At 46.6% G+C, this 14,370-nt stretch overlaps 2 protein-coding genes across 3 annotated transcripts in view; both read left to right on the top strand.

Moving 5' to 3' along the window:
- LOC124340925 (uncharacterized transmembrane protein DDB_G0289901-like) overlaps nucleotides 1-6,920 on the top strand; it is a 37,807-nt gene extending 30,887 nt beyond the window's left edge. For both annotated transcript variants that reach the window (XM_046793750.1, XM_046793751.1), the window contains exons 5-6: nucleotides 3,000-3,293; nucleotides 5,037-6,920. In XM_046793750.1, the coding sequence (XP_046649706.1) occupies nucleotides 3,000-3,293; nucleotides 5,037-5,251 (509 nt within the window). In that variant the 3' untranslated portion in view covers nucleotides 5,252-6,920. The remainder of the gene's footprint in view (nucleotides 1-2,999; nucleotides 3,294-5,036) is intronic.
- Nucleotides 6,921-8,959: 2,039 nt separating this feature from the next.
- LOC124341001 (beta-1,4-glucuronyltransferase 1-like) lies at nucleotides 8,960-14,245 on the top strand. The gene is made up of 5 exons (XM_046793872.1): nucleotides 8,960-9,135; nucleotides 10,628-11,832; nucleotides 12,128-12,253; nucleotides 12,745-12,769; nucleotides 13,396-14,245. The coding sequence occupies exons 1-5, from the start codon at nucleotides 9,127-9,129 to the stop codon at nucleotides 13,726-13,728; spliced, it is 1,698 nt and encodes a 565-aa protein (XP_046649828.1). The 5' UTR covers nucleotides 8,960-9,126; the 3' UTR covers nucleotides 13,729-14,245.
- Nucleotides 14,246-14,370: the final 125 nt, after the last annotated feature.

Genomic DNA, 14,370 nt, shown 5'->3' with positions numbered 1-14,370 from the left:
ATTGCTTTTCACTAGTCGTCATCTACCCATTCCGGTCACGCTCCAGTCCCGGAGTTCTTTTCCCCCTCCCCCCCCCCCCCCGATGCGTTCATCCTCCCCAACCAAAATACTCTTGTAGCCTACATTTATATATTATACGAGGAGCAATGTTTTATTCAACAGATTGATGCGCTTTCAGACCATTTTCTATCTCTCTCTCTCTCTCTTTCTCGTCTTATTTGATTTCTTTTATTCTTTTGCCCTTTCATCTTTGGGGACTTTCGGGTTTGATATTTATTTTTCGTGAAATGTTTTACCCGTTTTGTTTTCTTATTCTTATATACGTCCCCCATCATTTTTACCCAACTTTTTTATTTCTATTCGTTTTCCGATTTTTATATTTTTACCAAGTCGAAAGCGCTGGGAGTATATGAGAAGGAACTAGGGTCCTCCACTTCATCGCACTTTGACGTTGATTCTGCGTCTCTCTCTCTCTTTCTCTCTCTCTTGAAACGGATGACGTCATTCAGAAGCGCGGGAGAAGTGGATGCCCGCGTCTGTAGAGTTGATTATGTTTTTGCCTTCACGCTCGGATGGTTGGACGGACTCCGTCAAGCAAATCACCCGGACTCCAGCACTCGCCAGCCAACTGAAAAGTTATGAAAAAGATTGCTGCTCGTGATAAAAAGTCATTTTGGCTGTTTGTTTCTCTCGACGGCGTTGCAGTGTCGCCAGCCAGGAATAAAGATTGTGTGTGTGTGTGTGTAGGAGGTGCCCAAGCATGTACAACAACAACATATAGGAGCCCCCTCTTTTTGTAGCCCGTCAAATGGATCGAACACGCTCACGACACACAGTGTGTCGGGATGGAAGGATAAGTCTATTTGCCTCCTTCCGAATCACTACAGCCTATACACAGTATATAATACGCATCTACGATAGTATGTATCCAGCTATATGCAGACGCAGGATATGATGACAGGGACAATTTTTCGCCCGGTGTACCGAAACCCCTGGCGCCTGGGCGAGACGCCCCGCCAATGCAGCAGCAGCCGCCGCGCTGCTAGGAAACGGTAATCAGACATGTAATACTATAGAGTGATGTTGAGACGATGCGCCGGCACTATAAAAAGGCAGACTCCATTTATCCATCCAGCAGTAGTAGCCAATCTCTTGACCCATTCTCTTATGTAGTTACAAAGTAGTAGTAGTAGTAGTAATAATAGTATACGTACTAATGCTTACTTTTTTCTTCTTCTTCTTCTCTGCGCATTTATACTTTTGTCTGATGTTTTTTCTTTCTCTCTCCGCCGTTTTATTCGGCAGCTTCTTCCTTTTTGTACATACATATATCGACTGGCGGAGAGCGCAAACGTCTTTATGTATTGATGTGGGACCCTTTTTTTTTTATTACTCCCTACACTCTTTTTTAAGTGGATAACAGGGTGAAACTTTTTGATCCGACGCCCGACGTGTCGTATGAAATTTCTACTGCGTCAATTTGAACGTCCTATTATTGATTTGTCTTGACGTTTTTCGCTCTTTGTGGCATTTGCCCGCTCGATGGATGTGACGTAATATCGACAAAAGACGACCTAGTGCAGAAAGAGAGAGAAATATAGGACTTGGATCTTTTTGAAAGAACGATTTGTTATAGTATATCTCCATCAGGTTTCCCGGGGCCGGTTATCAAGAAGTAGAAAACGCCCCAAAAAGAACGCGGGAGAGATACCGTCTGTCGATAAATTGACGTCCTTGTGCATTGCAAATTGAAGTCTCGGTCCGTGAGTTAAGGGATAGAAAACACGGGGGGGGGCTGTGTTGTTGGTTTCTTCCGTCATGTTTTCTTGATACCGTCTCCACGACAACTGGTGGCAACGTCGAAAGGGAACGGCAATCGATACCTGGCCCTTCTCCTCGGCACGTCTGACAGGTATATCCTAGCCCAAGGTAGCCCAGCCCTGGATCCGTTATATTGACACTGCTGTCCATGTTCATCATCGGCCAGACTTCTTTTTCTTCTTCTTTCTTTTCTGCCATTATTTTTTATTTACCAACCGTCTGATGTCGTTGTGTGTATACACACACCTAAAGTTGTTTATAGTGTGTTTATAGTCGCTTCTAAATCTCCCCCAAGGGATGGGGGGGGGGCTCACGTTGCCGAACGTTCCTTGCACGCCAGCAGCAGCAGCTTCATGTCTGTTATATAATGAATGTGAGCAGAATATGGCAAGCAGTCAGCTGGGCGTATTGACTCTCGAACTCCTCGGTCAATCACACGTTATAATACAGAACTAGTAGGAGTTCCATCCCGGGGGCTTGCTTGCACGTTGCATTGTCTGTTATTTATGCTGGCGAGGCTATATCGGCCGCGACCGATATCCTGACAATGGCCTTTTCGAAAATTGGAAACTTTTGAAAGGAGACGGCCAACTCAATATTGGAAGGCTTTTCTGTTCCGTCTGGTGCTGGACTCGATGAAATAAATGGTCCTCGATCCTAGCTGCACTGGAAATCTGACACAAAAAACCTCGAAGCATATGGGACACACGCACACACGGATGTGTGCTTGCGTGTGTGTGTGTATGGTATCGCCCTTTTTCTTCTTTCTCTTCTCTGGTGGATTGCGTCGTCCCCTTACACACAATACAATCTCATCTGGGGCCAACTCGAGTGGCAATAACGTCGTTCTCTGTCAAAGTAAATCTTCGGTTGAGAGCTTTGGTGCCATGGTGCAGCTCTCTCTCTCTCTCTCTCTTTCTTGCTGTGTGTGTGTGTGTGTGTGTGTGTGTGTGTGTGTGTGTGTATGTGATGATGATGATGATGCACGATCCGGGGCTCTTAGGGGAATGAGACGACATGGTCGGCGTCATCATCCGTACACTGCGGGCGAGACAAATTACCATTTTTCCTTTTTGTTGTTGTTGTTGTTGTTGTTGTTCGTCCCATCACAGTGTTTGATCGTTTTATTTTATTTTTTCTTCTCTTTTTCTCTTTGACTTTGATTTCCCTGAACGCAGTGGACTACCCGTACATCAATTACGGAGTGGCCAACCGGCAGCAGACCAATGGAGAAGAGTGGCAGCAGACGGCCAGATTGGCCTCACTCGAGCGGTTCGAGCCGCAAAACTTGCGCTACTTCAGCGACCACTTGGTCGACGTTTACGAGGAAGCGGCCACCATCGCTCGGCCGCCGCTCCAGCCCGCCTGCCGACGCCCACTCTCCAACAAGACGGGCTACATCGTCTGCGTCTACAAGGTGTTTGACGGCGACGACGGCGAGAAATTCGAGCGCAACTGGCTCTACTGGACAGGTCAGGAATTTTCATTTGACCATCTTCTGCTTTTCATCCTTTTTATTTGGCGTGAATGCCAGAGAGATGGATGGCGGGTTCATTATTCGCCTGTACAAGGAAAACAAATGACGAAAGGCGGGGTCGGTGATTTATGGAGCTGGCGGACTTCTCCCCCCATTGGGGGCGCTGGGCGACGATGACGAGGCGGGAAACGGCCAAGAGATTCTGGCGCTTAATGAAAAAAAAAAGAGAGAAAGTTCTGGCGATGGCCAACGTCACGGTAATGACGACCGCGCGCGGCAGTGGTGCTGAAGAGCAATCGGAGGGAAGAAGGTCTCCTCTCTCTCTCTCTCTAGTCTTTTATAGCAACGTTGCCAATCATAACTCGCGTTGCGTCGTTATGTTTTTAGTGGAGGGCGGCTTGGCATGGGCGACTAAAGTTGGCTCACGCAGGATCCTTGTAAATATAGGACTTTTGACTCTATACTTGATGATGACATTGTTTGGCAGGGATTTTCTTCTTTGTTGGCTTACGTAGATCGCCAGTAACGGCCGCCATCACTCGGGTGGTGATTGCGAACGCTGGGAAAAAAGGGAAACGCTCGAGGGCCGAGACCAAAAAATGTTACTCCGGTGCGGCCGGGAGAGAGAAAGAGACTTTGTCCGTATTATTATTATTATTATTATTAACTTTATAACCCTCTTCCAGCCTACCCCACGTCATAAAAGATTTGATGGCATTACCTATATAGACTGGAGGGGGGTTTTCTGCAATTGAAGTGAGGATGAAGCTTAAGACAATGGGAAGAAAGAAGAGAGGGAGAGAGAGAGAGAGAGATCAATAGTTTAATATAGCGTGGAGAAGTAGACGAAAGAGACACAGCACACAACTCTCGGAAATAGTTTGTCTCGGCTCGTTTCAGTTTTGCAGAAAGGAGCCAAATGGAGGGTCATTGAATCGGAATCCAATTTATTTCATCGCCGACGTAGGCGTCTTATTTTATTTCTTCTCTATTTTTGTTGTTTTGTTCCTTGTATTATACTTTGCGCCCCCTATTTTGGCCGACATTCAATGCGCAGCGACGAGGAGAAACTATCGGTGTCGTCGACCATGTTGATTGAAAACTATGGCCTCGTCAAAATGAGGCACCGGAGAACGGCATCTGCTTATTCTCTAACATTCCCCCAGTCATAACGAGTACAAGCCTTGCAAAAATAACATTATAGGGTCGGCCGGAAAGGGGAAAGGAATCCCAGGAATTATCGCTATCTCGTTTCGATTCGTGCTGTTGCGTAACAAGTTAACAGCAGACAATCTACACGACTACCCTGACCAAAATGAAAAGGCTTTCTCAATTCGTTATTTGTTGGAGAGGAACTGTTGGGTTGCATGGAGAAGATGACTGATGGGACCAAGTCAAGGACGGAGAGGACGTTGTGAGGGTGAAAGTGATTAAAGAAGGATGGGACTCGTCAACTCCATCATGCAATAGTTCCCTCTCACGGAGAGAACCGACAGCACGTCAGCCATCAAGTTATTTTTTTTTTCGTGAGTGAACGCGGGACCGTTGGCCATCTATGGCGTGTTTGGCGAACCTGGAAACAACCGTATAGGGGGGGGGGGCGGACAGTCAACTCGCATTTGTCGATGAAAAAGTTTCTTAAACTTCTTGAGCACTAATTCCAAATTGATTTTAAAATAAAAAAAGAAAATTAATGAATTTGAATTTTGGCGGGTTTTTTTTTTTCATAACAATACAGGAGCCCGGATTTTGTACCAATGCGTGCCGCGTTGCGTCGGACTCCGGCGGATCACTTTGCACAAGTCCGTCTCTGCCGGCGACAAACTCTACACGCTCATGTGCGAGTGTTCGAGCTTCATGGACCATTTGCAAGAGGCAGCCTACATCGCACCTGCGCTACGCGCCCGTCTCTGCGGCTACTGGTCAATTTACCGAGTGGCGGACGTGTACTAGACTTAGATGTCCTCCTCCCTCCCTCCCTCCCCCCCCCCTCCTCACTCTCCTCAACGACGACGACGACCAAATAAATCACCAATGGAAAGAAATAAAATGAAATCCCCCCCCTCCACAAAAAAAAACTAAAATAAAAACACGAAAAAACGAAATCCCCCCCAAAAAACTAAAATAAAAAAAAACTAGTCAAGTAAAAACAATAAAATTTCTCTCGTGAATCCATCTGTCTTTTATCTTCTTGTCCTTGTCACGGCCGTCACATTTTGCTCCATCGATTTCATTCCCCTTTTTCTCCCCCCCCCCACTACCCGTTCTCTCTCGCTCTAAACTTTCTTACAATCATTCTGTCTGTCAATCTATACCTTTTTACTCTCTTTTTTCTGTTCATAATTCTCTCTTTCTCTCTCTCTGTCTTTCTCTCCGATCGATCTGTCAATTTTCCCCGTCATTTGTCTCTCTCCTTTTCTTTCTCTCCAATTTCTTCTTTCTTTTAACGTGAATGTTATCGAGCAGCGCGGCGGAAAGGAAAACGACGAACCGAATTCGACAACGACGACCGTCCGAAAGAGAGAAAAGAAATACGCCTAATTTTGGGGAAGACGACTCAACTTTTATTGTCGTTTCTGTCTCATTCGGCCAACTTGTTGTACCCCACACTCATCATGGAAAATCTCAAATGGATTGAATCTCTCTCTCTCTGCCATCGCCGCACAACTTGTGTCATTCCAGCCAAAAAAACAAAAATCCCCGCTGAAGGAAAATAAAAACGCGCGTCGACGTTTTGAAATGGAAACCTCAAACAAATACATTTTTTAGCGCGCATCTTTTTCAAAATGAAAAAAAAAAAAAGTTCTTCTATCAAGTTTAGCGTCTTTCACACACACACAAATGTGCACGCAACAACAACAAACAAACAAACAAACTGGAATCACTGGGCAAAACATTCATCAGCGTCAGAACGTCAAAAACGACGACTTTTCCATTTCCTTCATCTTTCGTATTTCTTTCATTTGATTAATTCCCCCCTACCCACCTTCATCATTTCATCAATTTCCTCTTCGTGCAACTTTGCGAGTGTATGTCTGCTGTGCGTGTAATTTATTCTAGATTTTTTTTTGTCTGTCTTGCGTGAGGTCTGTTTGCGAGCGTGATATTCAAATCGATATAGCTCCCGAGAGTGGTCGTTGTTGTTGTTGTTGTTGTTGTCCCTCCTCCTTCTTCTCTCTCTCTCTCTCTCTCTCCCCTTTCGCTCTATAACGCTGTTGTGTATTTATTCCAATGTTATTCTACTCGGCACTCAAAAGACAAACACACAGACACACAACAACACAAAGACCCATAGTGGTTGATTATCGAAATCAATTTCTTTTTTCTTTTGTTTTGTTTTTGTTATTCGTTTTTGTTATCATTCAATTTTCGGAATTGAATGATGTCTCGTCTTTATTTTTGTTTGGGTCGCTATCTCTTCTCTATCCCGCCCAGCTTGAGTCATTTGTTTCATTTGCTGCCGACTTTTCTTATGGTGACTACCGATTTTGGTTGTCGTGTAAAAAAATACCTACAACGCCGTGCGCAATTGTTCATGCACGGGACGATTTACTGTTATGAATAACTTATACATATAATGTGACGTCAATTTGAAAAAAAGAAGAATAATTATACAAAACGACAAGTCGAATGACGGATTATCTTTTCCCATTTATTTTTGCTAGGCTCGCTCTATTTATATCTACACAACAAATTTCAGGCCATTCTTCGACCTTTGACGATGCGCCGGATAGTCGCCGTACAGAATAAATAAGTCAAAAGCAAATCCGGCAACAGATAGAAAATCGATAGACTTCAAATTCCAATAAGGCAAAGTGTTATAGCTACTGGATACTTTCATCTTTTTTTCTCTTTTTAGCCAATACATGGGAGCATCGCCATCCAATCACAAGTTGACAGCCAACACACGAGCCTCGTCCATTTCTCTTGCGCACTTACGTATAACCAAGCTCGTTGATACTCGGTAAGGCCTGCCAGGATATATACAAGATAGGCCCAGATAAGCTATGCACTAACTTGCATCAAAGGCAACACACACACACACACATTGCAGTCGCCCCAGCCTAACGTGTATATGTAGGGCAGAAGAAGAAGGTCCGTCCATTTTAAGTGGACACAGGGCGCCAAACACCCTCACTCGCATTCGGTGTAGTATATATATATCCGTTGGTTTTATTGATCAAAGCCAGGCAGCAGCACAGCTCTGCTCTCTACATGTACACAGAGAGAGGAGGGAAGAAAGCAAGGTAGAGTGCATAGCGACTCTTTGAATACCCAGGAGATTGTACGACACGCACGGTAAGGCACTCTCTCTCTCTCTCTCTCTCTATACATGTTTGTAATGTTTGTCGTCGTTGAGTAGGGCGAATGGATACGCCGGGAGCAGCGGAGCAACTGCCATTACATATATAGCCATATATCCTGGGCGGATGCTTTTGTTGCTATACATGTAGTATAGTCGAGCTGCTACACATCACATCTTTGGCTGGGCTCTTTTCCACCTCTCTCTCTCTCTCCCCGTCTCTCCCCCCGTCGCCGTTCGTTACCGAAAAGGGAAATAGACAGTAAGCTGTACAGTGTACACACACCCAACCGAGCGCCAGTTTCCAGCATCAGGAGAGAGTCGCAGGTGGTGGGTGGTGGAAATGGGGCGTTCGAGTGGGCGAGCCAGCTCCTCCAGGAGAGCCTGTGTGTCCGGCAAGCTCATCCGACAGTTCCCTAGTATCAACTGCATATTGGATAAAAAAAAAGTCCCACCACCCGGATAAAAAAGGAAAAATATGAAAAATTCAACCGCGAGTATATAAAAATACATACACACACAAACCGTGAAGGTTTGGGGCTATATAGATTTACGTACAGCGTACAACTTTCTTTTGTGATCCTGTTTAAAAAAGAAAAAACATTTTTGTGACGATATGATCTGCGTCCATGTCTACAGAGAGAGAGGCAAAGAAATGGGAGAAGAAGAAGAATATCAAAGGAGCATATAGTGTCAGCTCACATTCTTTGGTCCTCTCTCTTTTTTCTCCCACCCCCATTCTTCCCGTTCTGCGCTCTTGGGTTGTCGTCGTCATCCGTCCATTCCGGCCGGCTGTGAAAGTTGGGTCTCGCGGAGAGAATCTGCTGCTGCTGGAGCGCAACAATCAATACTTTGGAGGAGGTTCTCTCATCTCGTTGGCGGCGCTCTCTCTCTCTCCGGAGTGGCGCGGCGGCTTCGTCCTCCTCCCCCCCTTTTAACTTTCCTATACACACACAGCAGCAGCAGAGAAGAGCAGCAGTAGTAGTAGTAGACACACCACCACGCAGACAGATAGGGGGGCAAAAGGAAGAAGGAAGAAATGAAAGAGAGAGAGAGAGAGAGAAAAATAAAAAAGAGGGCGTATACTACATCAACTAGTTTCGCTACTACCTACAACACAGTCGCGAACCGAACTCGGCTCGGCCAACACAGACGGAGTGGTCGTCGTCGTCGATATACACGCGCACATGTTTTAGGTTAGATGTGGTCGCTAATTCATCGGCTATAAAACATTTTCTTTTGACGGTCAATCGGACCCTGGAAGAAAATTTTTTTTTAAGTTTTTTCAGGGGTGGGTGGGTGGGGTGGGGGGTTTCTAAGGTAATCTCACTCACGGAGTGAGAGGGGGGGTTGGGATCACTGATTGGAGAAGCAAAGAAAACGGGGAAAAAAAAAGATCCAACAGGCAGTTTGCCTTGCGTGTATGGCATGGGAGGCGCTGGCTTAGAACGCGATTGATTTGATTGACTGTGAAGGACCAACTGGAAGATCTCTTCTTCTGTCTTCTCTTCTCTTCTCTACCCGGATGTCAACGGTAAGTGTGTTATACTATCTCTATCTCTATAAGACTCTATCTGTATCTCTCTTGACACTCTCTCTCGCTGTCAACTCGTCTGGCTTCTTTTTTCTCGTTCTGATATTTAGACAGTAAGAAATAGAGAGAGGAGCAAGTCAAACAATACCGTTCGCAGTAGCACTCTCTATGTAGAGGCAAGAAGTGAAATCGTGTTTGATGTGTGTATACGCGGGACAGCACATTTCTAGAGCAGCGGCGATAGACTTTTCCATTTCGCCCAAAATGTGTGTCTAGATATATTTGTCTGTATTTTGGGGGGAGCCGGACCAATATTGGCAGAGTTTTTTTTATTGGACTGGAGCAAACAGCTGCCTGTCTCTGTGATTCCGCCAGTTTGACGCCATTGCCGTAGATAGGCCGTGCGCCCGATCCGATGGATTACATAAGATTAGATCACTCTCTTTCACGCTTGTTTGACTCCATCCCCCCATTTCGGATTCTCTTTGATGGCGCTAGACGCAACAACCCCCATCCACTCTTCTTGTATGAGATCAAAGTTTTCATTAAGATTCATCGCCGCAATTGATCGGTTAGTTTCTTATAGATTTCCCGGTTGCACCGCGCTCAGTGAACTGTGGTGTTTCAAGCTGTTGTGTTTCATTACACACGGCGAGTCGCGTTTGGTGAATTCAATTAAACCAAGTTCGTTCTTCTCTCATTTTCCTCTGCCCTATATAATCATTGTTTCAAAACGTTTTCCCCGAAATGTGCACGCAGTAGGTACACACGAGAAGTAACCAGCTTAAGAACTGCTTACAGGTTTTCAGATTAAAATAGAAATAAGAACGGCGGCGGCGGCGGTGAGCGGTTAAACTGTTGGTTGTTGTTCAAACCGTTCATCTCCCCCCCAGTTCTTTTCGGGGCTTTGGTTTTTTCCTGCTCTGGTTTCACTCTGTTGTGTTTCAGTATGCACAAACACACACTCTCTTCCACGCCATTGGACCATTACAAGTTGGGAGAGAGCTCTATGAAAAGAAAAAAAAAGGGAAAAATGAAGAGGGGGCCAATTCCATCGCTTCTTCTTCTTCTTCTTCTTCTCTTTGTTTGACTTCTTTTTATCACTCACTCCTTTCTTGTGGATATTCCCCCACCCCCCTTTTTTGTTGCCTTGGCAATTGGTCCCGGCCGCTACTGTTGTGTTTTTTATTGTGTCCTGGAGGAATGCGAATCGGCCAGGCTTTTGCTCTGATCGTGAGTGGGGTGTGATGATTTATTTGCCAAACGCCGGCCCAGCGGCACTACTACAGTTGTGTTGGTATAAGAATAAGACTATGGGAAAGTGGAGAGAGTACGTACTTGTGTGTGTCACATCCTGGCGCTGCAGGATCTTCTCTCATTTATCTGCCTTTGTCTGCCGAGATTGAAAAGAAGAAGAAAAGGACTACAGACATTACATTGCATTATATAATACCCGTTGGTTTTTCCCACCTCCCCCTATCTCCTCCAACAGATGAGGCGTCCCATGTGGAAAATTCACTGCATGACGGTAGTTTTCCTTATCGGCATCAATTTCTACTTGCTGGTCAAACTGCTCCATTGCGCCGAGAAGACCAGCGACCACAACCGGACCAGCTCCAGCACGGAAGGATCGCCCGCCTCTTCCAGCCTCTTCGGATGGCAGTACGCCGGGCAGCAGCGACATCCGCTGCTGGACGTCCAAGTCAGGGGACTCTGGAAGGGCCTGCAATTGCCAGTACAGCACCGGACCGAACAGGGGTCGTCCGGCGGAGCTAGGAGCCCAGCCAGGAGCGGCCGTGAAGAGGATAAAGCGGCCGAAACGGAAGCAGCGATGGCCGACAGCTCCACTTTTGATTTGCTGATGCCACTCGGCCGTTGGGACGATAGCCGCAGTTTCGTCGTTCGAGACTTTGCCGTTACCGGCAAGCAGTTCCACAGCACGGCCGTTAGCCACAACGTGTGCTTGGCGACGCAATCATCTCTTGACCGGCTTCATTGGCTGGGCGAGTCGTCGGATCACTGGCGGGGGGCGATTTCTCTGGCCATTTACTTGGACGACGAAGAGGTCGGCCTTTTCTACAAAGTCTTGACACACATGCGCCGGTGTCACTCTGACCTGCTGGCCAACATCGCCTTCCACGTCGTGTCGGCCGCTGGCCAATCTCTGACCCTTCCGGCCGCCTTTTCCGCTACCTTTGCTTCTTCCGCTTCCTCCTCCTCCTCCTCGGGCGGCGACAGTAGCAAGACGGAAACGGATGATGGCGACGAAGGCACTTCCGCTTACGCTGGCCACCAGTCGACTCCGGTCAATTGTACGGGCCCTTCCGAGGCCCTCACCTGGCTCTTGAAAGAACGTCCGTCTCTCAGCGCCAAATGGGAATCCGGGCGACCTTATCCGCAGAATTTGATGCGCAACGTTGCCCGCAAAGGCTGCCCGAGTCATTACGTCCTTTTGCTGGACGTTGACGTCATTCCTTCCTACAACATGGCCGAGTCGCTGGCTGAATTCCTCGACCGGCCCTCGGTGGTAGCGCATTGCACCAAGTGCGCTTTCGTCGTGCCAACTTATGAACTGGACTATTCTTCTGATTTCCCGCAGAACAAATCGCAATTACTAACGCTGGAAAACCAGGGACGGGCCCAGCCGTTTCATCACAAAGCCTTCCGCTACAATCAATTCGCCAGCAATTTGACCAGGTAGTTACTAGACATATACCCCCACGTAGAGTGTTTAATTCGCCCCAAAAGTCCAATTATCCAGAATCCTATTAAGCTTTGTTAATTGCTATTCTGCCCATTTGAATGTGAATAGAGCCAGTCTCAGACAGATTGGGAAAAATGGTGCTGGCATCTTCTTTTCTTTTCTTTTTCCTGGCGTCGTCTGTTTCTTACATTCCCGTTGTCCTGTGTGTGTGTGTGTGTAACGAACTCCCGTTTATTATTATTTCCTTTCTCTCGCCCGTTTTCTCCGTAACTTTGTTCGGATTGGCAGATGGCGCCAGACTTCTGAAACGGACCAAGTGGTCATCAGCCACAACGTGACCAACTACGAGTTCTTTTACGAGCCGTTCTACATCGCCCGCGACGAAGCGCCGCCTCACGACGAACGATTCCTGGGGTAAATGACGCAATTAGATGAAATGAATTGGACTCGGCTTTACGTATACATCCAGAGTGATACAGCAGTTAACGAAACAAAAGTTAAGGCTTGGCAGCTCGCGTTACTTATCACATTATATCCTCCTCCCACCACCCCAAATAGCTTTAAAGGCTATAGAATACTAATGCTCGGTGCCGAGAGTGTTTGATGATGTACGATCCGCAATCTCCACCCAAGAGATCCTGCTGCCGAGTGCACCAGCATCTAACTTATCTAGAGCGTTGTGTGTGTGTATGAAATACGGCCGTCAAGGCGCCGCTCCGACATCCAGTATATTTCACCGATTCATACACACACACATCAACTTTGCTCCTCCTTTGTTTCACACTCAGATTTCTCTTAAAAACAAAATTACGTGCATTGCATATATTTAAAGAAAATGCATTTCCTGGAAGTTATATATACAGTTACTTAATTTCAGTTTATTTATTTTTTTTTTTTTTACCCAGGTACGGCTTCACCAGAAACACTCAGGTAACGCTTCATTTCTCTCTGGATACGTACTGTCATCTCATCACGCGGTAGTATATAAACACTCTGCGGTTTACAGTAGTTTTGACGATTTTTTCAATTGTCCGACCCCAAGTAAGTACATAAAGTGGTTGTGGGAGGAGTAATATGATGGCTGGCGATGAGGGTCCAACTATATATATATGTGCACAGTACACACACACCTCGTTAAAGATGCGCACTGATGCGGGTCCAGCAACTTGCAAACTCCTCGACGTGTCTACGTGCATTTAATGGGCTACGATGATAGGAGTCGCGTGTGCTGTCCATTAGCCCCGGCCGCGCTTCGTGGCCGTCAGACAGCAGCTAGAGAGAACGGAACTCATTTCCGTCCCTCATCTCCCCCGCCCACTCTAGATATATAATGCTGCTGGTCAACCCAAAGTTGCCATCCAAAGTCCCGCCGCCGCAGCCGCACGCTAAATCAAAATCAAATTTCAACACATTTTCCGTTGTGTGTGTGTACTGATGCTCCTCCTCCTCCTTGTGTACATATTACTAAAGCGCCGCTGTTTGAATACTATAGTAGACCACTCTTGTTTGCTTTTGCCCCGGTGCTTTTGCCCGGCTGTTATTATTCGGATGTGCAGGTCTACGAAATGGCGTTGTCCGGCTGGAGTTTCCACGTCCTGAGTCCCATCTTCACCATTCACTGGGGGATGCAGATGAAACAGCGGCGTCCGGCTTGGAGAAAGACTCAGATGGATCGCAATCGGCGCCTGTTCGACGTCATTCATCACGAGCTGAAAGCCAAGTATGGCTTGCTCAACAAGAGCCCCGTTCGCTGGCATCCGAAACCTAACCAGCAGGCCGCCGCGTTCAGTGGCAGCGCTCGAGTCAACAGCGACGCCGCCGCCAAACAGCAGCAGCAGCAGCATCCGCTATTCGCTGCCGCCAAGTCAGCAGCCAGAACTTCGATCTGATCTGATATTTCCAGCAGCCCAAAAGCATCTCGTTTCTATCTAGTACATCTGCCCATCTCATACGTTTATCTTCTTATCTCTACTTCTTTGATTCTCCTTTTCATTTCGACAAATAACGTGACCATCATCCATCCAATTTCTTGCTCTTTCTCGTCCCTCGCTCATTCAAACCGGTGACCCTCGCTCGGTGGAATGACATACGCCGAGCTCATTTTTTTCCGGATTCACGTCCTATATTACATTATATATTACATCAGACGCAAAGCGTTGGTGGGCGTATCGTTTCCCCCTTATTGTACACAGTCAGAGTCTCTCTGCGCTGATCAAAAGGAACTTTTTTCGGGGTTGAGATGAGCCAGCGACCTCGTCTCTCTCCGTTTCAACGAGTTTTCCACCGGCGGGGAGAGCCTTTCCTTCGTCGAGTTGTGTGGATCCTCCTGAAGAAATCTAGTCAAAAGTCATGTCCCTTTGGCTCCAGCTACTGCTGCATGCTCTTAAACAATAAAAAAAAGAAAAGGAAAGAAAGAAAGAAAGAAGCTCATCCAATTATTTTCTATTGCTTCAAGAGCGAGATGCGTCAGTGAGTCGACTCTACCATCTCAAAAACGAAACCCCTCCATCTCTCTCTCTCTCTTGCTCCTC

This window comes from Daphnia pulicaria, chromosome 5 (genome assembly GCF_021234035.1).
Source record: "Daphnia pulicaria isolate SC F1-1A chromosome 5, SC_F0-13Bv2, whole genome shotgun sequence".
In the NCBI taxonomy this organism is placed as follows: domain Eukaryota; kingdom Metazoa; phylum Arthropoda; class Branchiopoda; order Diplostraca; family Daphniidae; genus Daphnia; species Daphnia pulicaria.
Note: the sequence above shows the minus strand (reverse complement) of the source record. Positions and strands in the feature narration are given on the sequence as shown.